At 39.2% G+C, this 26,509-nt stretch overlaps 1 protein-coding gene and 1 long non-coding RNA gene across 2 annotated transcripts in view; one reads left to right on the top strand and one right to left on the bottom strand.

Annotated features, from left to right (window-relative positions):
• Positions 1–12,786, bottom strand: part of PJA2 (praja ring finger ubiquitin ligase 2) — a 33,422-nt gene extending 20,636 nt beyond the window's left edge. Inside the window, exons 1-2 of the mRNA XM_071448572.1 lie at positions 12,618–12,786; positions 312–503 (exon numbers count right to left, since the gene is read on the bottom strand). Of these exons, the coding sequence (XP_071304673.1) occupies positions 312–501 (190 nt within the window). The 5' untranslated portion in view covers positions 502–503; positions 12,618–12,786. The remainder of the gene's footprint in view (positions 1–311; positions 504–12,617) is intronic.
• Positions 1–26,509, top strand: part of LOC139600430 (uncharacterized) — a 76,244-nt gene that overhangs the window by 45,074 nt on the left and 4,661 nt on the right. The gene's annotated exons all lie outside the window — the stretch shown is intronic.

The raw sequence follows: 26,509 nt of genomic DNA, 5'->3' as shown, positions 1-26,509 counted from the left end.
TTAATTTGGAGAGAAAATAATTTGAACTAAACAATGTTACTGTTTTCTAGTTTATTAGAATGCATTAACTCATTATGAATGTTCTTCAAGCAAAACTACATAGCCTAATACAGATTTATTAGATTACTTATATTTTATAGAATGAAATTTAGTATAAAAGCAAATTAAAGACACAGGAAATGTACTTTTCATGTTATTTAAGTGGCTCAATAACATGAGCCACTTATATGGCTCTCAGTGTGCCTTTCTCCTCCAGCCCCAAGCATCCCAGTTTGCAATAAAATGGCACATACACAAAGATATGTACATACATAAAGAATTCTCTTTCTGAACGTCTTCCAATTCTAATTGTTTGCAGTCATCCTTCTGTTGATGTCCATCTATGTCTTGATTATTCAAAAATGGTCTAAACCCAACAAAGGAATGTCTTCTTCCACTTGTAAAAGTCTGATATGCTCCTGCAGGTTTGGGCCAGACAGTTTTACCAAGTCCTTGGCCCATTGCTACACAAGATTATGGGGGAAAGAAAAAGACAGAGATATTTGTTAAACAACAATTTGTCTTTGCAGTTTCTCTCTCCCCTAGAAGTTTGATAGACGTTTTTATCAAGGAATTTTTCTATTTCTCTAAAGTCTTAAGCTTCATTTACAATATGATTATTAAGAACATAGAGTGCTCTGGGTCAATATGTTATGAAAGCATGTAACTGAGTTTCCATCTACACTGAATAATATTGACAAACACTGATTGTACCCCCATCTTAACATGTTTTTAGTACATAACAGAGACTTAATAATTTGGTTTTTTAAAAATCAATCCCAGATGTCCCAGCTTTTTTTTTTTTCCAGCCTGTTCATAAAGCTGACGCAACACAAATCAGCTTGCAGAAAAGATTTGCAAGCACTACAATGAAAAATCCTTCAGGTAATACAGCACAATTCAAGCAGCTCTAGCTAGCTTATCTTTGTGACTGGAAAAGTATAATTAATCAAATCACACCTAACATGAAAGTCCCAGGGAAAAGGCTTTATTCTTACTGCTAGAGGTAGTATGTTCAGGCATGGCCATACAAAGCATTGCCCACACACTGTTTCTTCTTGCAGCAGTTTTTCATGATAATGAAACTTACAGCTTTTACCAAGGAAATACAGGATAAGGAGTAAAAAGGAACTTGAGAAATGGTGGTAAAAGGCTGCCAATATTGTAATAAAGAGAGATTTTAATACAGCAGTATTCTCAGGATTAATAATCTAACACAAGGGTTCATGCCCAAAAGCTGTTGCTTGTACAAATGCAATTAGAAGTTCACTATTTCAGTTATACGGTGACTTCTTTGTGTCCCTCTAAGTCACTTTTAATCTTTAGTAGATATGGAATTAAAAAGTTTCTGTTCTTGAAACTCACCAAATTTAAAAGTTAATATTAAAGACAAGGAAGATAAAGCTTGCAACCATTAATACAGAGTATTATAAACTTCAGAAAAATATGAAAGATTTTTTATTTCCTGGCTGTGCAACTAATCTCTTCATTACACTTACAAAGAGTGTCTATGGGCAGAGACATATGAAAGAGATTGAACCTTGGAAGAAAAAAAATTAGCAAGTATCTGAGGCCTTTTTTTACTCATTCATCTATGAAGCTCTATGTAGTTTGATTACACATCATTTTCCCTGGAAATATTTTTGAGTATTTGTCCAGACCCGCCCATCCTACATTAAAAACCAGAACCTAAAATGTTTGTTTTGTTATTAACTATACAATTCTTGCAATCTTTAGAAAGGTGAAAACTCTGGCATCTTTGCAAAACAAAAATCCTGGCAACTAATGCAAGAAATAACAGGACTGACAATTCATTTTCCTATCTAGTCAGCCAGTAATTAATATTTTTATTAAGTCAACCAGCAAGTTATTTATTTTCAACCAAGCTCTGACAATTCTGAAATTTCCCTTCATTACAACATGGTTGGTCAGCAGACTGCCAGAAGAAGCTGACAATTAGCAGCCACATCCAAATCTGCACACTAAAATCCAATAGTTAAATTAGTAAATCAGAGTAGCAATGCAGAAATCTGTTCTCAAACAAGTGGTTGAAACAAACAAGGTAAAAATACAACAAAATTGCATCATTCTTAATTTCATTTTGTTCTCTAAAACATCAGTATTGTTCAAAAACAGATGTCCACTCAACAGAGTCAAGCTCTCTGAATGCAAATGTTTCATTTTTAAAAAACTGATGTTGACAAAATTAAAATTTAATGCACTACATTTTTTGTTCCAAAAAATGCTCTCGCATACAGAGTCTCTCATCATGTATTCAGCTGTCTCTAGAAGATAGAGCAGGCAGTTATTATTCCTCTGTCCTGGGAAAGACTTACTGGATAAAGACAGTGAAAGTTTTCACCACTTACTGGAGGTATGGTTGTCACATTTGGTATTTAGGAGAGGCTAACTTCCACCTAAATACAAAACATCTAAAAATAAGAGATGGAGGCATGAACTTATTTACCTACATGCTTAAAATCAGCAGCATTTAGCCACATGAATGCAGAGACGAATTTACAAGAAACCCTTCACACAATGAAGCTGTGAAACACATCATCCTCTCTCAGGTATTTCTTCCAGGCTAGCTCAACCTAAGGAGTGGGTACTGCTTCAGAAGGTCTGTTCATTAGACCTATTCAAAGCACATCCAACAGTCCCTGATGTATCTGCAAAATCGACCAGTCTTAGAGAAGCAACACACCAGTGAATAAATAACTAAGGTATAGGGCAAACAAGATAATTATTCACGTCTCTGGCTGAAGATGTTCATACACACATCTCCATACTTCCAGAACATTATTAGAGTCACCTGAATTCCTCAAAAGGATCGTGAACAGGAAAGCATTTTGGATTACCAGCACTGGTTAAAAAAAATGGGAGTGATTGTCTCATAAAATGCACAGTTCACAAACACGTAGGTCCAGCCTTTAACAGGCACTGCCTTAATCACTGACAGAGTGGTGTGCTTCCTCTACTTCTACCAACACTGCACTAAGGACACCACTCTCTAGAGACAGCAAATTATAGTGTGTAGCACAGAAAGCCTCCAAATCTAGACCAAATCCTAACCTACTTGTCCTCTTCCACAGAATTTAAAAAAGGAAAAAAAAATCCCCCTTTTTCCAGATAGTGTGTTCAAGATTAGAGTAGATGCATGCCTTCAAGTGTTCACAATGTAGCACTGTAATTTAAGTTACAGAAATCATCCATATTCTTGACCACAATACTACATAAAAAAAATCTCAAACCGATTTACAGAGCTACATGTGGGACTGGAATTTCCTGCTCAGATGGATGCTGGCAGGATCCTGTCCTCACCCACTGAAACTTGGTCACCTCCCTTTACTTTCCTCACCATTACCTTGTATTCCCTTCTATCTCCTCAACTCCATCACATCCTGTGCACTAGTGACAAGAGCAGCAGCTCTCTTGGGTCAAGGAGTGCATGACTGAGGGCCATGAAGGTGATCTGAGGCTAGAGCACCCCTCCTATGAAGACAGGCTGAGAGAGCTGGGGCTGTTCTGCCTGGAGAAGGCTCCAGGAAGACCTTACAGCAACCTTCCAGTACGTAAAGTGGGGCTACAAGAGAGCTGGAGAGGGACTTCTTACAGTAGGCCTATTACACAGAAGGAAAAAGCTTAGCAGAATGTGACTGAGGGTCCCAGAGGGGATTGGGCAAGAAGTTGGAAGGAAACAGTTCCAAGTTTCTCCTTCTGCTGCAGGAAGTATTTAACTAGCCTTTTTCTTTTTCTTTTAAGAAATGTGAAGTTAGCCTCAAATACTTCTAAGAAGTATATTCGCAATCTTTTAACAAATAATTTTTTAAAATGTTCTTCAGATTTTCCTAGATTTTCCTCCAGATTTGTAAAAAAACTTGCATGCACATTCTGGACCCAATCTCAACACTTGACATAGAAATAAAAATAAATCCTTTATCCTCCACAATTGCTCTTTTTTCTCTTATATCCATGAATTACAGAAAATATTTTCTCCTACAAGGCAACAACAGGATTCCACATTCAAAGTTTTAAAAGGGAATGCATTTTATACTGACACGATTACTGTTTTCTAGGTTACCATCTTAAAAAAAATACATCTGCATTTATTCCCAGAAGTGTATGAATTTATTTGGCTGTCAAATGGGCAAAACTGAAAATCAACTCATATTCTTCACACCCTCCCCCATAATTGACTATTTCTGAATCATAACGAAATCATAGCTCTGATCAACACAAATAAATGTTGCAGGAAAAGTATTCAAATTCTTTTAAACTGCATTATCCAAATTTTTTACGTGGAACCAGTATTCTACATCTCTTTCTTCCCTGCAGGTATTGAAAGCTTATAAGTGCTTTGAATTATAAGTGCAGATGAATTAAAAAAGAAAATAATCAGAATGGAGAATTTTCAGTTTGCTAAGCACCACTGCTCAGGACTGCAAACAGATTACTTCATTTCAGTTAACAGAACAAAGGCACACAATAGTCCCAAAAATAAGAGGAATATTTCAATTTAAATAAGTGAAACAACATATTACTGTCACAATTTCCTTCTCTTGCCTCTATGGGCAGATTAACACTGAAATTATTTAAATTTTTTACAATGCTTACAAGCTTCAGACTACATACACTAGCAGATTAATACTCAAAGCAAAGACTATTCAGTTAAAATTTACTTTTGCGGTCTGGTATTAATCTCAGCCTCAGAAAACCATATACCAGAGTCTAACCCCGGTAGGCAGCTAAGCACCACACAGGTGCTCACTCACTCTCCAACCCAGTCAATACGGAGAGAGACTAAGAAGGGTAAAAGTGAGAAAACCCATGGGCTGTGATAAAGAGTGTTTTGGAATTTGAGGTTTTTTAGGAAAACAATAAATAAGAAGACAAAGACATAAAAGCAAAGAAAATGGATAACACAAATAACCCCTAGTTGCTCACCAGCAACCCAACAATGCTCAGACAGTTACAAAGTCACAGCAGCCTGGCCAACCTTCCTCCCCAACCAGCTGAGCGTGATGCCACATGGTCTCGAATAAGCCTCTGTCAGTTGGGGTCAACTGTCCTGGCTGTGTCCCCTCCAGCTCCTTGTGCACCCCTCACCTTCTCAAAGGTGGAGTGAGAAGCAGAAAAGGGCTTAGCTAGCAATTACAGAAACATTCCTGTGTTATCAACACTGTTTTCAGTCAAATGGAACATTACCCCATGCAAACTCTCGCGTAGAAATTTAGCTCTATCACAGTTTAAAACTGTACACTGGATAATAAGCAAAAATCAAATATTTTTCTTATGGATCCAATCCATTCTACCTTCCTTCCTCAAACTCTCTGGTTTAGAAATGACTTAAGTCTACTCACTAGGATATTTGAGAGCACAGCAGCAATTATCTTCATAAGCAGTATCAGCTCAGCTACAAGTACACTGACAAATGGAATATGCTTCAGGGACATACTCTCCAGGCATTGTCTTTTCATCAGCCTAACAGGTCATTTTGAACTCTCCTTTGAGCTACAGATTTCACTAAGTCAATTTTTTTACTCAATCTAGTTCCCTCTCTCTGCCTGAGGCTGCAAGTAGCCTGTAGCCCAAATTCTCTAAGTTGTCACGCTGGTCCACTACTGATTTATTTTTAAATTAGAATATTGTTTAGTTGTGGTTTTTTACCTCTCACATTACATTTTTAAAAAAATAGACCTCCAAAAGCCATGATCATATCAAAATATTCTGATACTGATCTGAGACTCTTCCCAAAAGAGGCAAATGATCACCAGCAAATAGCGAGCAGCTTCCTCCCATTTAAACACTAAATGGTTTCTGTTTTGCATTTCCCTAAAATGCCTGCAGTTTTGCATGCAATTTGTGTCATAAATGCAAAACTGAAGTTCTGAATTATGACAGTCTATTAATATTACACATATTACTATTAGTTTTACAAATAATTAAATTTCTGCATTTACCAAAGCATTAGTCAACATGAAGGCAAAAAGAAAGAAGTTGACTACTATTTTGGACATTGTCTGTATACTCCAAATCATAATAATGGCCTCCTATAAACATCATTAACAATTCACAACTCTACCCAAATTACGAAAAAAATTTGCCAGACTTGAAATGGAGCAAGTGCTGCCCCTATACAAACAAGAGTGAATTAAGTGTATACATGAAAGTATCAGTGGTTGCTCTAAAAGAAATGCATTAGATATATTCACAGGACAAGTCACAAATTTTTGTCACAAAAGAGACAAAAATTCTTCAAGTCCAGAATTCCCTCAATAAGTGGAGCCCAGCCATCACCTCCCATACAGAGGTGTCTAAATAGGCAGGTTGCTACAAACAACCAACTTGAGGCAGTTCCTTTCTGTCCTTAAACATCCTCCTAGAGCTGAAGATCCTGCACAGCTCCTCTCATCCAGGCTCTTCTGACCAACATGAGAGCACAGAATCCTCCTAGGCTGATGTTTGCGATCTGCTGACTTCAGCCGAGGAGCCAGTTATGTTAGCGCTCAAAACCACATAATCACAGAAGCGATTATATGCGGTGCTTTTTATTGAAGAGCTCTGGGAATCGGGGTGATTTCCACCCAAATCTGATTCCGACCATACATTTGAGGTGAATGTGTTTTATACTCTGTCGTTATAGAACTTTCATGATAATTATCAAACTTATATTGTTCTATTGTATACACAGATTTCAGCTAAACATAGCCCCCTTTAAATTTCCAACATAGTTTCTCACGATTCTTCTTATGGTTATATAATAATTACATTTAACTACTAAACAATCATCACATCTAACAATTGTATCACTTATCATACTGCTTACGCAGGTGCAGTGATCTGAGAAAATACAAGGCCTAATATTTTCAAAGACTATTTTTAACATTTTCCAGGGCTCCACTATCAGTTAGGGTGGCTTGCTCTGATGCAGCTTCATGTGTCACTGCAATGGTTGGCTGTCAAGCTCTAAAGCAGCCTGCATTAACTTACTCAGCTCTGCCAGATCTTTTTCTTTGAGAGTCTGTCTTCATTTTCAAGAAGCTCAGCAGGCTGTTGCATTAGCACAGCTGAGGTGGTACAACTGAGCCATTCCATTACTGATTTTACACCATTTTCTGAGGGTCTATCTGCTTCAGTGCTATACACAACTCCTGCATTATTTCCAGGATTTTTATACTGACTTGCTCTGACTTCAGCCCAGTTGCCTTTACTTTCTTACATATTACTGTAAATAGTTTGAATGCATCGTTTTCATCTCCCCTGATGAAAATCCTCAATCCTCTGTTTGATCTGATAAACTGACAGCTTTGCCTTACCACTGTAATAATCAGTTTTACAGCTTTTATCCTAACTAACAGCTTCAGTAGAAATTACACATTAAATCTCAAGAGGGAAGATTAAGCAACTGCAGTACTAAAAGCTTTTAAAGATGAGGACAATGTGTATGCCATGTACTAACCAAGTAACAGCAAGCCCCATCCTTCCACAGAAAGCTAGCATTTTAACTTTGAGAATAAAAAGCCTAACTTCTCCAGTTGTCCCTGTAGCAATCTATTCTGTTAATACAGAACACTATTGTGTGCTGCTAATCATCAGGCAAGCTTTCTTATCTCCCTCCTTCCCCAATATCACAAGTTTTTGTATTTTAAGTAGGTGTACTAAACTAAGGGTGCAGAAGTAGCGATTTTTACTCACTACTTGTTGGAAGACATACAGAAATTCAGACACTAACCCCCCACCTCCATATCTCTCCTCTCTTCTTCTGACTTTCACATCTCGTATTCTTATTTAAGTTCTGATTATAAGCTTCCTAGAGGAGGAAGCATGTCTCTGGAGGTAAAACACTTCAAATAGAAGTGAATAATCAACAAAATGAAAAGAGCTGTCTACACTTTGAGCAGAACAGGTACACTTTTACTTTTGTCAGTGCAGATGACCCCAAAACACTTGAAGAAACCAGAACAATCACTTCCTTTCCTCCTGATAAACACAGCAACTAGAAATGACAAAAGAATCCCAAGGTGGAAGTGCAGGCCCTGGAACCTCTTACATGATGGAGAGATATAATTCATCAGACTAGAAGACCAGAAGATGTGTTTTCACATTGCTATAATCTTCTATAACTGTCTTTATTAATGCAAAATTAACCTAAAACATGTAATCAAGCCTTATTATCAGAAGCAGTAAAAGCAACTTTTAAACCTTTTTTTCAAAGTTTAGAGGTGTTTTGTTTTGTTGTTGGTTTTGTTTTTTTCCCTGAAGAACAGTGAGGTATCAGCACTTCAAACTCTTCTTCTTTCATAAACTTAATTCTTTATCTTGGATACAAGGGTAACAAAAGCCTCTGATTCAATCAACAGACAGGAGAGCTCACCTGAAGTGTCATGAAACAGAATCTGAAGTGATTCCAATAAACCTGTGAAGAAGTAAAATCATTCTCAAAAAGAGAAGCATGAGAGATTATTGTCAAGTAGGATAAAACAACTGAGGGAATTACTAAAGGGGGAGTAACTGGCAATGTGCAGCTAAGCAGAAGGACAGTGGAGGATTATAGAGGACCACAATAGACAGAAGTCAAATCATTGCTTCCCTCTGTTTTGGCAAATAACAACACACAGAGCTGCATTAGAGTGAAAACTACAGGACAGGAAAAGTAACACTTGTATCCTGACCAACAATGTAAATCATATCTTATGCTCTACATATAGTTTTAAAACACCATGCTTCAAAAAAGATCACTGTTTTCCCTGACACATAGAAACAATACATGGAAATGACACAAGGGAAATGTTTCTACCTGTAAAGATACTGTATCCCTCAAACAGATTGCCTGGGGAGGCTGAAAAATATCCATCAGAAACACAGCCCAAAGAAAAGTATTCAAACAAACAAACATCGGGTGAAGAATCACTGGGAGGAAGGGCTGGGAAAGAGGAATGCCTGACAAGTTTGAGGTCCTTACCAGCTCCACAGTCATTTCCCTAACCAAAGCTCCAGAATTTCAGATATGTATTCTGCCCCCAGGCTGGAATCACAGTCCTACATACCTACTTTTGGATGGAGTGGAAAATCTGGGGTTTTTTTCCCTCCAAACTACTGGTGCTACAACGTGACTACCTATAACTATTTGCTTGTTTTCACACAGAAGATAAATCACAATTTTTATTACTTTTACACTTCTTTTCTTTTCAAAAATGTTTGAAAGGTTTCACAATTAATATGCTGTATGAAATTGCACTGGGTTTACTTGGTGTGGTACAAGTACCTTTTTTTTTTTTTTTGTCATCTCCTTTTAAAAGACACTACTTTGCACTTAAAGCACTTTATTACAATCCTGGAAGCATATTACAGATCCATTACCTAGGAGCCAAATTTTAGGCCTCAAAAATACTGCTGCAGGATCCTGACAGTACTCTCAGAACCCTACACCACAATTTTTTTAAGCTCCAAACAATAAATATCTGATTCACCAGACACATAATGAATAAAGATCTAGTTAACATATGAAGTTGACTATAGCACCACCAAAACAAAAGGCAGATTTTGCTACTGTTTAAAAGCACCCGGGTTAGGGAAACTTCTCTTGAATGTTTTGGAACATTCTGACACTAAGCTGACATGATAGGAAACTTTGGTATAACCAATTATCACTAATCTCCTAAGAAATAATCCACAATCCTCACGATCACTTCTCTGTATTACACTTTTCTACAGTATCAACTAACGGCATAATTTAAATCTCAAATTTGTTATGATCTTGAATTTTCTTTTCCCTGCTTTGCTTCTAGCAGAGAGATATTGACAATGTTACAGCAATACATAAAAATCACAGGGGACTTCAGAATCTGAAACACAAACTTTTCAGATTCTGTTTTAATAATTTTTAAGGACACACAGACATGTTCCACATGGAATTCTCTCTGCTTCCACACTCACATAGTTAGTTACCTGAAATGTTGATAAGGATTTAGTATAAAAACATCACACTGTAAATTAATCAAATTTGAAAAGCTGTTTTAAAACTACTCAGAATGATTAATGCCATTAGCAGCAGATTTTATATGCATTTTTTCCCATCACAACACATGAGCATTTAGCAATTTACATGACCATCCACTCTGTCATCCTAGCACAGTATTGCACTCATTACTACGAGCTCATCAATAATTACCTCTATTTCCCATATAAATAAGTCATTGCCCTGCTCCACATAAACAGACAGCCAGGTGTGGCCTGTATGACAACTTAGGCTCTTGTAAGAATTACTGCATTTTGCACCTTGACACCTCAAATAACTGCCCCCCAATTAAATGTGCACAGCACCACTTCAAGAGCTTCAGGACATTCCCTTAATAAACTGCATGGTGAGTTTTGTTTGAGTCCAGGCTATCAAAACCACAGAAGCTGAAGTTCCAGACACTGGATCAGGTCAGTGTGTCCTTTAGGGACAATCACAGTGCCCCCTGTCCATGGATGTTCTGAACAGAAGGCTGAGATGAGCTCATTGTCCTTCTCTAGTAGTCAGGGTTTATCTGCTTATTCCACATTTGAAGTTGTTTCTGTAACTTGAGCGTTTATTGCACAGTAGTAACTGAAGTCTTTAAACATATTTTCCAACTGAAATAAATGCAAAGTAGCCCTTTAGAACCTATAAACGTACACTATTAAACATATAGATACAGGATTGCTGAAGCACCACTGCAACTGAAGTGGGCTCTATTGGATTCAGACACATAGCTACTAAAATGCAGGGGGCTTATTACTGTATCAGTGAATTAAATTAATTAAAACCAATTTGTTCTCCCTATTTTTCAAAATACTATTAGGACAAGCCTTGAGAGAATGGTAAGTTATATGGTCACAGCTCCAAACAACATCCACACCTCCAATTACCTCACATGCCAAATAAACGTGACTCATCCCGCAACCACCTGCCTGCCCCAAAACCAGCCCTACTGCTGTACAGCACAGTAATACTTTTGGTTTCATTCAAGCCTTCCTAAGAATCCAAGAATCAAAACAAACACAGCTCAACAAGTACTATGGGCCATCAAGGAGATTACTGTGTAAAAATAGTAACAATTCCAGATCAACTTTTTGCAATAAATACCCATTACAGTGTTTGGGGAAGTCATGCAGTACATCCCATCAGTGTTTTTCACTTGCTATGCTAAACTACTTTGTAAAGGCACACCTCTTCCTAGGATCAGTTATCTTAACAAGGCAACAATTCATGAGTATTTCTTACTTAGATGAGGTTTTGATCTGTCAGGAACTCTTGCACCTTACTACACTGCCATTCACTCTACCAGCAAAGAAAATTTTAAAAACAGGCCTATTTCACAGAAGCTTTCTCATCCTGCATTTTAATGCAACTTCAAAATAAAGATTTTTGTGAACAACTTTTTTCCAGACTTCTTCCTTTCTTAGTGAGTGAGAGAAAAATAAATTCTGTGAGACGCTGACTCAGCTACAAGAAAACCTATTTTATTATGCACAGTTGCTTACACAATTTTAAATAAACATAGTTCTCCCAAATGAAATTTCAAACCATAAAGTATGTATTCTTCATTTCTGCATTAAAGAGAACACTAACAGTCTGACACCATTCTTCATTGCTACAGTACACATTTTTTTCTAGATAGTGTGGCAAAAATCCAATCAAAAGTCATTCTTCTAAACTGCTTACCTGTATGCACAGACAAATGCAGATCAAGAACTACACTGAAAAAAATGTGCTGAATATGTTACAGTACATAAAGAGGACCTAAACACAGACTCTAAGCTTTCAAACACATCCCCTAAAGTACACAGCTTCTAAACTTAGAATAAACTTCCTAAGTTTTTGTGCGCCACGGAGATTCATATGCTGTGTCACCCAAATATTTCAGTGTTAATTGACCAGCAGTACCCAGTAAAGCCCATGAGCAGGTCAGGGCATCCTGAGAACACTCAGCTCCACCATAGCCAACACTGCCACGAGCATTCAAGAGAACTTCCAAAGGTGCAGCAGGAGGTGCTGCTTTCCTACACGTGCAAAAACCATCCCGGCCAGTGTAACTACAGGTTAATTAATTTTACTCGTGCAGAAGAAAAGGCACTGACAAATCTCCCCTGGATTCTGGGCCCAAAGCACGTTCCCTCTGACCCTTGCTCTGCTGGCTCGGACATCCTCTCCTCAAGCAAAGAGAGAAGTGTGAATGTTTCACAACCTCGCTGGAGCGATGTCAGCGATGTCCCTTGGCCAGTGGCTCTCCTCACACCCGCGGGTGCTCGGATAGCACAGCGCAGACCCCAGGCCGGGACCTCCCCTTTCCTCGGGGTACTGAGTCACCCCCACGGTGGTGTGGGAGAAAAACTAAAAAACACAACAAAAACACCCAACCAAACAAGAACAAACCAAACCAGCAACAAAGAAAGAAAATTAATTGCGAGCCCTTTGCCCCCGAAGACCTGTCCATGTTTGCTCTGCCGCTGCGCGCCCCGCTGGTTGCCCCGCGCCCACAAACGGCCCCGGCCCCTCACGGACGGGCACTCGCGGGGCCGCCACGGCCCGCCCGCTGTGCCTCCTGACCCACCGGCTGAGGCCCCCGCCCACAGGCCCGTCCCGGAGGGATGGAGCAAGGCGGCTGCTCCACAGCACAAACGACCGTCACCAGGACCGCCAGCGGCTCAACCCGGTACCCCCGGCCCCCGCCCGCCCCCTTTTATGGGCGCCCTGCGGAGCCGGGCCGGGGCTGGGGCCGCACTCACCCCGCCCACTCCTGCCGCCACCTCCCGCCCGCCGCCTCCGCCGCGGCCAATCCCGCCGCCAGCAGCGCCCGCGCCGCCCAATCAGAAGCCAGGGTGGAGGGCAGCGGCCAATCTCGAATGAGGAGCGGGGTCCGGGGCGGGGCGCGGCGAGGACTGGGCCGGGCCGGGCCGGCAGTGAGGGACGCCGCGCCCGGAGCGCCCCGGATGGGCCTTCGGCTGCTGTTCACCACTGCCACTTCTCACCACTGCCTTGTAGGGATTGCCGTGCTTCAACCCCCGCAGCAGCCCAGCGCCAGGCAGCTGCTCCCACACTCCCCACCAGCAGGACTAGGGAGAGAATGGGAAGGGTAAAAACTACAAAACTCATGCGTTGAGATACGGACAGTTTATAACACAGAAAGCAAAAGGCCTGCACACAAGCAAACCAACACAAGGAATGAATTCCCTGCTTCCCGTTGTTGATCCATTTCCAGCAGAGCACAGCCTATCACACTAAGGTGACTTGGGAGCACAAACGCCATCAGTCCAAACATCCCACCCTTCCTTCTTCTCTGCACTTTATACTGACTCTGATGCCATATAGTCTGGAATATCCCTTTGGTCAGTTTGGGGTCATCTGTCCCCTCCCAGCCTCCCAGTAAGGTGATGTGAAAAGCAGGAAAGGCTTTGGCTCTGTGCAATCCCTGCTCAGCAATAACAAAAACATCTCTGAATGATCAGCTCTCCGTTCAGCACAAAACCTTACACTAGACACTGTGAAGAAAACTACCTGAACCCCAGTCAAAACCAGCACAGACTTGACTATTAATTTTTGTTAATATTAGTCATTCATCAGGGAAATCTCTCAATGTCAGCTTTGTGTGGAATATTTCAACTAAGATAAGCTGAGACTGTTTGACACTCTTATCTGCATAAGTATTCCTACACTCTGTTCCAATGATACACAAAATCAGTTATTGGAAAATAGAAAAAGAAAAAAGTATTAGATTATGGCACCCTAACCTGCTTCTATCTACATCAAATGTTTTTTTGGCTATTCAGTATTACCATGTTGGGTACATTCTAAATGGTTAGGAACACCAATACCTATTGAAACATGGCAACCATGAAAGGGAACAAACTTTATCCCTAAAGAAGAAAACAAGTGATCACTGGGCCTAAAGAAATGTGATTTCTATTAATGTAGCCCATATTTGTGCTGCCATTCAGCAAAAAGAGTAAAAAAATCAAACCCCTTCCTTCCTCCCTTACATTATCAGTTCAGATCTCATTTTTACTCATTTTGCTCTTCTGTATTTTCTGTCATAATTTTTCATGTCCCTCCAGTTTAAGCAAGAGAAGTGACAGGATGCACTGCAGCTACTTTCTAGTACTCTAATACCTTGGCCAGTATGTGCCATGCCAGCTGCTAGCCTCCTGAATAGCTAGCTGGGGAATTCATGCCCCATAGAAATTCTGAATTTGTTTTCTTTCTTCTGTACATAGTTGCTAATTTTTTGCAGAACTTACAAAAGTTTACATGTGCTAAAGATGGTCACCTGACTAATAGGGATGAATAAAAAGCAGATGCATTCAATAACTTCTTTTTTTTGCTTCAGTCTTTAGTAAGCTGACAGGCCTTTTAGCAAACTGTGTGGCCTGGTCCCGTGAGTCACTACCACCAGTGTGGGAACAGTCAAGTTCTATTCCTGGACACTAAAATTGTAAGGGATGGTCTGTATGAGGTGAATGTTCAGAAGTCCATGGAGTTTGGTGGGATTCATCACAAGGTACTGGTGGAACTGGTGGATGTTATGGCATGACCCCTCTTGATCATCCAAGAAGTCTTGGGAGATTAGGGAGGTCCCCACTGACTGGAAGTTGGCTATGTTTTTCCAATTTACCCAAAAGGGTCTGGGGGAGGACTCAGGGAATGACAGACCTGTGGGTCTAAGGACTTGGGAAAGTTACGGAGAAGAACATACTGGGTACCACTGAAAGACAGTCAAAGAGCAATACAATCTTCAGGAACAGTCAACAGGGATTCAGAAATCCTGCTTAACTAATTTCTATCCTTCTATGCTAAGGTCACCTGCTCATAGGATGAAGGGAAGGCTTCATCCAAAGTGCATGTTGCTTTTTTTGGATTTTAACACTGTCCCTCACAACATCCTTTTGGACAAGTTCTCCAAAGAGAATGTACAAGCTGCACTGAATAAAGTCTGGGATCAAAGGGTTGTTGCAAATGTGTCTGTTGATGCTGGTGCTGTTCCTCAGGGCTCAGTTCTAGAGGCGGTTTTATTCCATGTATTTATCAATTCTCTGGATGCAGGAATTGACAGATTTGCTGATGACACTAAACTGAGACCCTGGGATCAAGTAACACCAGGCACAATCCTGGTGTTGGGAATTGGGAGAGGATTGGCAGAAAGGGGTCTGAGGGTGCTGGAGGACAGCAGGCTCCACCTCAGTCAGCAGGAGGGGAAGCCCCATCCTGGAGTGTGACAGACACAGCACAGCCCAACAGCCAACAGAGGGGTTTGTCCTGCTGTACTCTGTTGGTGAGGCCTATTCTATTCTATTCTATTCTATTCTATTCTATTCTATTCTATTCTATTTATTCAAATCTATTCCAGAGTTCCTTTTTTCTAAAATTACTTTTGCTAGGAACAGCTGATGGTTCAAAACTATTAGAGAGGGGTGCTTACAGGAATGTATGCAGACAGACTTGTGGAAAGGCAAGCCCAATTCAGATACTTTGAGGCAATGATGCAAATTATTCAAAACGGTCAAGCTAGGCTATTGTTTGTAGACTATCTCTATTATTAGTAGAGCCTAAATCCTTCAGCAGCAAAGGATACAACTTTTCAACTCTGGCTTCTATTGATAAACATCCTCTTAAGGAGTCAACCCCCATACCCACAGACTGGCATAAAAGGAAACAGAAGAAATGAGGCACTAAAGGTTAAAATGACCCTCTGTGAATTCTCATCATGGTGCACCAACTCATCATTCCATGGCAATACAAGAAGTTTTGGCTGAAAATGTCTGTCTAAATAGAGGAATGCTACTACTGTGCAAACACTTTGCTTTTGTATCTTCAGCTAGGAACAAGTGGGAATTCTTTCGGAAGACTTGCTTTGCTGATTGATGGTTTTACTTAGTAAAAACAAAATACAAAAGTCCATTAAGTTTTTTCTAATGAATTTTTAATGGTTGCATAAGACCCTTCTGATGCAACTGATGCATCCATGCTATCATTCATGTTGTATTCAAAGGACTAAATAAACACATAAATAGAAAGATCTGTGCAGGTAAGCATTTAGTATTTCATAACTTTTAAAATCTTCCAGTGTTCAGACTATACGGGTTTTTCCTCAGGAAGCCAAACTGTAGCTTCTCATACTCACTCATTTCTGGGTGATGCTGCACCCAGAAAAGGCATACATAATATTATCAAGATCACATTATCAAGGAGTGCCACCTCTTTTTCCAACCCTAGCTTATTATTCTTTATAATGATTGAAAAAAGTTTTTATGAGCATCCTTCCTCACAGAGGATTTCAAAGAAAACTGTGACAGAATACTGAAAGGCAGACATGAAAATATGATTCCTGTAAAAAAATTCTATTGTAAACCATTAACTGTCATGCCGATGTGCGTTCTTGATGTGTCCCATTTTCTCTGCAGAAATTTTGTCTAGCAGTTTTCAAGTATTTTCTTTTTTTTTCTTTTTTTTTTTTTCAGGTGCTTGGTATCCCTACAGTGTGCATGAACAGCAGCTTCAATTGGAGTTGTTCTGTGTTAGGAATGTTGTACAATTGGTTATTTCAGGATGTTTCTGAGCAAACAGGATATTATGTGTACTTCACAGCAGAGCAAATATGTCTTAGAAGAATAAGAATTATTGTATGTACACACTACAAGTGATTTATTTAAGTACAGTTACTCAGAGGCATCCCCCAAACTCTGAAATTACAGCACAAGAAGCTGTAAAAACACCGGTAATAAATACAAAACTGCAAATGAAATCTTGTCTCCAGAATATTCAGATGGCTGTAAGTTTAGGAAAGCATATTGTATTCCAGGTTAAAACACAGATAATGTAAATTTAATCCCATGTGACACAAGAACAAGGAAACGTTCAGTTTAATAAAGTAAAGGTAGAAAAATTTAAACTGTTTAAAATAATTTAGCTGACACATTGTAAAACTAGCCAAGGGATCTGCAAGGAAGTATTACATACAAATTGTGTTATTTAAAACTATCATTAAGAACAAGTGTCTGGTAAAATATAAGTTATACTTTACAAATTATGGATATAAGATCAACATCTAATTTTACATTAGTATAAATAACAAATGCATACCAACAATTATGGGAGAAATTATTATAAATCTATGTCCAGAATTTTAGATTTCAAACTATTTTTAATTGATTAAAAAGACTATTTCTTCTTAATCAATTATTGGATTATTTCCTGCCCTTGTACTTCAGAGTACTTCCCCAAGGTCCTTTTATTCCTGCTGCTCTAGCAATGACTTAACAAGATTTAAGTTTTTCCTTCACTCACTATGGCAATTTCTATGTAACAAAACATTAATTTCTGTACTAAAATCAATTAAATAGTCCTGCAAATACACAAAACCAGCTTAATAAAAATTATTTTTATTTCTTACAGCTAAAATCACTTCCTTTGCATTGCACTAGGACTCAGCCTACTGAGCTGCTAAACAAACTAGCTACTGTTTCAGATCCTTTTACATCTCCAAAAACAAAGAAAAAAAGTAACAAATGAAATATGGTTTTATTCCAGGTCACATTATCTAGATAATCCACTTGGATGCTAAAACACAACTCTAAGATATAAAATATTGCTTGGACAGTCCTTATTTGTGCTGGACACTTAAACCGGGCATGAAAGAATAACAATATTTAAATTATTGTTTTATTGGTAACATGGTTGTTATTCATAGCAATTACTAACTGGTTAATAAGTGTATGTTTTATATTGGAATAGGAAAAAAAAAGAATAGAATAGACTAGACTAGACTAGACTAGACAAGAATAGAATAGAATAGAATAGAATAGAATTAGAATTTTCAGTTGTAAGGGACATAAAATGATCATCATGTCCAATTGCCTGACCCCTTCAGGCTTGACCAACAGGTAAAGTGTATTAGGAAGGGCATTGCACAAATACCTGTTAAACTATGAATTACAGACTCAGCCATGTTCCTATTGTCCAGACCTCCTCATGTACCTGTTGATACAGTTTAGCAAAACCTGAGCTCTGCAGCATAACTCAGACTAGTAAATTAAATACTAACAAAGAAAAATTCCCTAGGCAACCATAACAAATTAAAGTTTCATTAAAGAGACAGAATACTCTACATATATTTGTATCTCATGTTATATTAGGATATACACAGGCTCTTAAGTATGAAAAAATATTGCATGCAATCTCTCTATCTCTAAAAGTAATTTCTAAAGAAAAGCTCTTTGTAATTTGAATTCCCAACAAGGTCTCTGATTAATTCAATTCATTTGGCAGTGATAGATTGAATCAAAGAATAGACCCTAGCACATAGGGTCTAAAACCCATGTATTAAAAATACAACCCCCACAAAACCCTCCAAAATTTCACAAAAAGATGCTACACAAACAGGTACCCTACTAGTTATAGATCAGGTACCCTACTAGTTATAGTTATAAGAGGCTTTCTTAATCAATATACAAATATATATCCTGTTAATCCATCAATACAGCACATATTAAGATTTTAATTCAAAAGGCTTTAGCCAGGGAAATGTTCTTCATCAGGAAAGCATTCAAAGAGACACAGAAGGCCTATGCACAGACAAGTCAAAGGTTCCCTTAAGGTTGTGGAAACCCTGTACCTCCTTCCTAAATGACGGGAAGGAGGTTTTTTAAACAGAAGCAGCCAACTTTTTCTGTCCTGAGCAAAAGAATGTTAAAAGACAACTAAATGCTTTTATGCCTCTCCTTCATCTACTGTAGCAGCTATAGCTGTTGCTTCAAACTTGCTATGTTGTAGGCATGCAACAGCCTTTAAAACTAGTCATGAAAGTTCCAACAAAATTGAGTGAAATAAGAGCCTGTAGCCGGGCAAGACTCCTCCCCTCTTCCAAATGTTTCGGGTGTCAGTGTGATACTGTAACACAGTAAAATAGTGACACTGCATCCTCTAAGCGCACTGACAGAAATGAAAACTGCCACAGTGGTTGATTTGGTTTTCTAGCCAAAAAAATTGAAGAGATTCTAGGATTAGTTTATAAATATATAGCAAAGTGTTTCAGCCACTAGTTTCAAAAGTCTGTATTTTGCCCATTTATAGTAAGTAAACCAGCTTAATTGGAAATCCTAACAACTGTTCCAAAATGGATAACTTTTGCTTTTCAGAACAGAATTATTATTTTTTTTTTTTTTTGGTATCAAAGCCCAGAGTAGCTGAAGCAATTCTGTCATTATTCTCTGAGGCTGATGGAAATACAGCATATATATCTATATATGTGTGTGTTACATCTCCAAATTCTGGCACAAAGTCAAATTTGTCAGGTCTATGAGTTTGAACATCTTTGGATTTAGTTGACAGAGTAAAGAAGTTGAAGTGAAGGGTGAAGAGCTGTTAGAGTCCAAGGTGGCCTCTCCCACCAGTGCAGTGAGGAAAGCTGGAGGGAAGGACTTGACCCCATAGTTCCCCCAGGGGGAATTTCCAGCAGTGGGTTTACTGCTGGTGCCACAGCTGTGCAACAGCTGGTCTGGGCACAGTCTTGGACCTTCCCTTGTCTGGCCCAGAAGCTGCACCCTTGGGATGAACTTCCCAGCTCAGCCTCACCCTGGGCTGTGTCTAACTGGGGTCAGCAGCCCTTGACCTTAATTCTGAGCTCTGTGATTTTGTCAGTGAGGCCACTGCTCCCACCTGACTTGCTGTCACACTTGGATGCTGGCTTGCCTTCCTTTCCAGAGCAGTCAAGCCTCACTGGGCCCAATGCAACTCTGAGAAACTGGTTTGTCACAAAGAAACAAATTTGGAATTTAGGACTAGAAATTGTTTATTGAGAAGGATCGCAAAGCCTGAGAGATACGCCTCAAGTTTAATACATTAGGACCCAGGTAAGTTAAGAGGTTTGCCATGCTGCCATTATTGGTATCATGGTAAAGATTAAATTTAAAAATAAATCCTGGCCTAGTCAAGAACAAAGAGACAAAATATTGGAAAGCTTCTCAAAAGCTCAACATAAGTGCCTTCTGAATTTGCTTGCATGAGGGTTTCTGCTGCTCAGAGAATAAAAAGATTACTGTTCCAAGCCTGGGGAAGATAAAGATTACCTTTCTCAAGCAGTCATAAGGAAAACCATTCCTGTGTCTCAGAATCTCTAGTCCTCAGCCTGGCCTTTTAGCAAAAAACATAATGAAAGAGGAATTTGTCTTAGCTTATTGATCTGACAGATGTATTTATAAGTATTGAACAAAATTCTGCTTTTAAGTGCAGAGGTACAGGTTCAAGAAAGGACAACATTGATGCATTTTTACTTCTGACTCCATTTCTGGCAAAGGCAGTATGATCCAAGGAGTTGTATTCATGTAATTGTCGGTAAAGTCTGAATTACTTTACTTTTTTCCAAGTTCCAAACTTTCCTTTTAGCCTTTTTTTTTTTTGACACACTTGAATACACAAATGCTCAAGCCACTCCCTTCTCCTTCTTGAAATGATGGAATATCTTTCATGAGAGAAGGGAGACTAATGCATTAAGCTACTCTTTAATTTACTAGGTGCTATGGGTGAAGAAAACTTGATCCTAAAATGCAAAGAAAATAACTGTATGACTTGTATAGCTGCTGCAAGCATGTCTTTCAAACCCTGTATGCTGTATTTATACAGAAAGTACTATAAAATGACCCCATATTTTAAAACTGCCTGGTTTGGTTTTGTTGTTTTGTTTTTTTTTTTTTCCCTGTGAGGATATGTGTTTATGTCCACAGAGAATTGATTTTTAAATTTTTTTTTCTTATGAGTGAACTGGGATTTTTTCCATCTTAAGCTACTGAAGTTGAAGAATCCCCATCCAGGTCACTGACACCACTTTGTAGTGCTGTGAATCTATTTTTCACTTCTTCAATATACTTTTCCTTACTGAGTCTAGGTGATATTAAAAACTTTCTAAGCAAGTCTGCAATCATACGTAGAAAAAGAGGTCTTGGCTTTACAAAGGGGAATAAAGTTATTTTAAATGATAAATGCACATATGGTGATCTTATCTGTAAGTATTGTGGTTAAGGTTTTCCAAAAGGCTCAAGAGAGCTGTGTGCATCTTTCCCCCAAAAAGAGTAGCTTACATTTAGTAGAATATGTTCTCCCGTACCTTTTAGTATGTTTTTTCTCAAACTCAAGACTGTCTGAACCTTTACAAGTTGTTCTCTGCAGGTAGTGCAATACTGAGTTTTCATGTGAATGGCTAAGAAGAAATTTAGGTGTCTCACTATAATTACAAATCCTGAAATTATGGAGCCTCAGCTTGTACCACCCCAGAGAAACTGGGACTGCTGCCTAACACTTACTGCTGCACACAAAACACCAGAGTCCTCCCTCCCTAACGCTGCACAGCAGAAATGTGTGAGATACTTTGGCCGAAGTTGCAGACAAAGTCTGCACTTGTTTTGGAAACAGAAATTTTTATCCTTTTAATTAAGATAATAAGCCTAAGAAGGGCGAATATTTTTTGCAATGAAAACTAATTTATGAAAAGGGTAAAATCTGTCAATTTTCGGGTATAGCTTCATCAAAAAGCTAACTGATCAAAAAATTGACATGGCCTACTTATTAGAAAGTTAAAATATTCAAATTCCATGGTTAAGTATGTAATTTCTGCAGTTTGGTTTCCTAATTAATCCGATTATTTGTCTGTCTGCCTGCCTCAGAGTTTTTGTTCAAAGGCAGTGAGTAGAACAGTGAAAACACACAGTCCAGAGTCCATGTGGAATAACTCCTATGTTTGTTCAGCATCAGTTCTTTCATCCACAGGAGGCCTGACCCATCAGTTCTCTTCATAGCACAACTGATTTAAGCATGGAACAAACAACATAATTAACAGAGGAACTGAAAATTCAGAATGGAAACATTCCAGGTTAAATAAGATGGCATAAAGCATTTGCTAGAGTTTGATTTTTCAGCAACCAGAACCTAGGAGTTATTATAGGAATTATCTTGCTACTTATCTTCATTCTGTTTCAGTAACAGCACCTGCAAGATCTTATTGATGTAACAAGCAAACCAGATGGCAACTTTGCTAAATTTTTTTTGGGGAGGGAAGTGATTGATTTTTTTATACAGTCATTGTGTAGGACAACTGGAGAATATTAAATTGGATGTACATATTGACCTATATTAAATCAAGCCTCCTTGTTATGTTTGTTGATAATCTACTATGCTATTGATTGCTACATACTTCCTTATCCTCTAGAATCTGGTGGCTGTGTTCATATCTTTTATGTGCAAGACATCAGGAAATCATTGGCAGAATCTAAAAGTTATGCATGGTTTCTGCAACCCTCACAGATCGTGCTGGGAAAGCCAAGTCTGTTTTGTTTATTCTGTTACACACTTCAAGCTAATTTGTTTCCTGGCAAAGAAAGTGGCATATATAAACAGTCTGAATTTTCTTTATTTATTGAGCTCATAATCTTCCCTGGCCAGTCAGATTACTTATTCAAACTCAGCCAGTTAATAACTATACAAAACACAGTTATCTGACTTAAAATGGTTGCTGTAACGTGCAAAATTATGCCCAACTTTCTTCATCCTTTTTTTACTGTTTCTATACACTTTCAAATATACTGTGTTGATTTTCCCAGTACCAGTATTTTAATGTATCATCCAGGAAATAAACAGTGAAAGAATGTTCTCACTGCAGCAACATCTCATCTAATTTTAAAGGAGAAAAGTCTACTGACAACCATTCTACTCTTCTATGAGTATACAAGTTTAGGTATTTTCCACATACTGTGTATGTAGGCATTGAAAAGGTACCAGTCAGGTCACATTAAGAAGCTGTACCACAGGACATGTTTAAAGAGGCAGGATTCAGACCTTCGTGACCCAGAGATGACTTTAAGGAATGAGATCCAATGATACTGTCCCATATGTAAACAGAGAATAAATACTGTGGAAGTGGTCTGGCTCTCTGCCTTAAGAAACAGGCTTTAGGGAGAAACTCATTAACAAATCACACAGAAGGCTGTTTTGCAGAATTTCCCAAATCTTATCTCTTATGTTAAAATAAATAATAGACAATATAATGGCATTATTATATGTGGATAATCTACAGATTTTAGGACCTTATTGTTCAAAGTGAACATAGAAATCAGTGAAGCCCACTATTACAAGGAGAGTAAGAATAAAATACAATGAAGTCTCTCACAACACTTGCAGACATCAACAACAAAATCTGAGTGTATACTCATTTGAGTAAAATTTCATGGAAGAAATCCTGGGGATCTATTCTGCTTGCAAAGACTCATTGGAATTCCTTTCAGCAATAGCTTATACAGCTTAAAAAAGTGAGTGAGTAAAGACTTTGAATGGTTTGTAAACAAGTGTGTATTTCCAGCTTTTAGGGGCTTTCTTATATAAAAATTTTAAATAACGCAATATGCTGTTGAAACAGAGAAAAGCTAAATGCTGAAAATCCAAAATGGAATTTCTCAGTTTTGCCTTATGACACATCACCTTATATTATACATTTCTAAATGCATTTTTCCTAAATAGAGACATTTCTGTGGAGGCATTAATTCTGAAAAACTGATATTTTAAGAAGAGAGATAGAGAAATGTCAAGCATCTCTGCCCTGCATTTCCTTCACCTGTATGAATATGCAAATATCATAGCACAATAGTTAGTATCTATTATTACCTGGTTTATGATTTCTGTTGTTTCAGACAAAAGGAAACATAAGTGTTTGTCCCGGCCCTGAAGAGCTTGCAGTGTAAAGGTGAGGAGCCAAGAGAGGAGCATTCTTACAGTACAAGAGAAGAATGTCAGCTGGCAATTGTCCACATATGCTTGGCATAAGATTTTAGAAATGGAAGAGTTTTTTTCAAAGGATTTGGTATGCAATGCATTCCTACAACTTAACACTAATGGTCAGCTAGCCTCCTGTGCACTTCAGTCCAAATTGCAGCCAATTATTGTGCTGAAAGTCTATCCCCCTACTTAGAGCAGAGATCTGTAGAGGATCAGGGGGTGAATTGCACTGCTGCCTAATGGGCCTGTTAGCAAGCTAATACTAAGGGATAAGTCTAAGGATCTGACACAGCCTACAGACTAGCACAATGCTCCAAAGCACCCAGCTATTAAATAAGACAAAACTGCTAGGTTTTGGTCACAGATGAAGATACTTAGCAGCATATATAGGTCTTAATCCTTAAGCAGCAGAGGCGCAGAGGTGCAGAGGTGCGGGCTGTCCCTAGACCAATTCTCAGAGGCTGTGGCGGATGCAGCTGTGAAATGGTTGACATTGTCAGTTGCAGGAGGAAACCCCACAATCTGGAGAACATGGCTTGGATCCAATTTCTCACAGGAGAAAAAGAGGGCCAGCTCTTGCTGAGCTTCCAGCCACCAGCACCTGTTTTGGTGCCTCAACCTTGCGCTGCAGCTGCTGCCAAAGACGATTTTCCCGACCGAGTACTCCTGAGAGCCTGCCGCTCTCGGGCTCGGGCCGTGTTTCCCTCTGCCAGGTGAGGAAAGGAAAAGCCTGCCGCGGGGGCGCGGGCAGCAGCTGTCGGTATTCCATGAATTCCCGGGACGCAGGGCCTGGGAGGCTCCCGGCCCCGCCCCGGCAGTTCCCCGGCACGGCCGCCAGGTGGCGCCGCGCGGCTGCCTTGAGGCCGACCCCGGACCGGGCGGGGAGCGCGGACAGCTTTAATTAAATAATTAACGAAACAAGTAAGTGAAGGGACGACAGCTAGCCAGACAAATACATAAATAAATCGACAAACAAGAACAAGATCGAACTCTCTTTTGTAAACCTCATCCCTTCCTTCTTGCCGCAGTGAAGTTTTTCTTGCCCTCAGTCAAATCCCTGTTGTTTATGGAATTGCTGATTCACAAATAATGACACAAAAAATGAGCTATTTAATGGAGAAAGTTGTGTTCCCAGGCTCCGCCGTGGCAGGACATCACACCCAGGGACACTTCACATGCACATGTGGAGGAGCTGTGGAAGGTGTGGGGCTGAACCGGTGCAGCCTTTACATAAATTCTTTTGGTGATTGTGTTTGGTAATGCTTATCTACCATTTCAGTTTCTTCGGGGGTGGGATTTGGGAAACAAGATTTAATCCATATTTTTCAGAATATGGGAAGTATCCAAAGCATTATGGCACAAACAGCTTAATATGGTGCAATTTCATGACACTATGGTGATTTAGCTGCCTTTTTTTCTGTGTCCAGAGAGGATACAAATACCATAGCTGACAGCAGACTCGTGCTACGTCACAACATAAAGAGGATTACACATACAGATTACAGCTCTTAACTTACCATGGAAATATCTAACACAAGCAGTTTACATCAGAACAGGAACTGTGGTTGAAGAACTGAATGTTTGGATAAGTCCGTGACTCTCACAGGGCTCACATCTGCAAGAGGTGAAACACCACATGGAGAGGAAGCCCACAAAGTGTTTGGCTGTATGGATATGTGTATTGCTGAGCTAGCAAAAGCAGTAACAATAATGCATGATGTCACTTCTTATCTCTAGGGCCTTTGTGATAATCCACTGCTGCTGTTGCTGTGGGAGCTTGGCATGTGCTTGAAATCCATAAAGGCAATGTTCCATGCGGTCAACAGACATTGGCTGACAGGCCAAAAAGTTAGTATGCTGAGAAGTCTGCAAATTAGGAAGTTGGAAATAAGCATTTAGGGTATCCAGGGTGGAAGAAAAGCTCTTGTAGAAAGACTGGTGAGGATACAAATTTTTTTCTGGTTTGTTTTTTAATGCAGAACAAAGTTTGTGAGAAATTCTTCAGCTGAGTAAATGTCATTAAAACAGTAGCACAGCTCCAATCCTCTAAAAAATGAATGAGGGTTAGGATAATTTGTGTGTTAGTATGACTTTAGCACTCCCTTCTGACTTCTTGATTTCTGAATATTCCAAAGCATTTGACAGAGCAGGATGCAAGCGCATGGTGAAAACCTCTGTATGCAGAAGTGCGAAGGCTGCTATGTAAACAAACAGAGTCCATTTTCTTCACAGTAGCTGCTTCAATAATGTGGATTTTGTTTTCAGTGTGATAATAATGTTCCTAACACTCTATGTTTAGTTGTTGCTAAATAGTGCTTCTCCTTAGTCAAGGACTTTTCAGTGTCTCATGCTCTGCCAGTGAGGATCTTCAGAAGAAGTTGTTTGGGAGCATGGCCAGGACTGCTGACCCAAACTGGCCAAAGGGATGTTTCATAATATAGACTGTCATGCCCAGTAAGTAAATTGGAGGGAATTGGCTGGGAGGAGGTGGCTACTCTTTGAGGATGGGCAGGGCATCTGTCAGCAGATAATAACTGCATTGTGTATTTCTTGTTTCTCTTGGGTTCTGTTACTCTATCTCTGCTTTTTATTTTTTTAACTGTTTTTATCATTGTTATACTTGTTTCAATTATTAAATTGTTGTTATCTCAACCCATTAATTTTACCTATTTTTTCCTATTCTCCTCCCTACTA

The sequence above is a fragment of the Agelaius tricolor genome, unplaced genomic scaffold (genome assembly GCF_023055355.1).
Source record: "Agelaius tricolor isolate 1412-34295 unplaced genomic scaffold, bAgeTri1.0.p SCAF_27, whole genome shotgun sequence".
Lineage (NCBI taxonomy): Eukaryota > Metazoa > Chordata > Aves > Passeriformes > Icteridae > Agelaius > Agelaius tricolor.
Note: the sequence above shows the minus strand (reverse complement) of the source record. Positions and strands in the feature narration are given on the sequence as shown.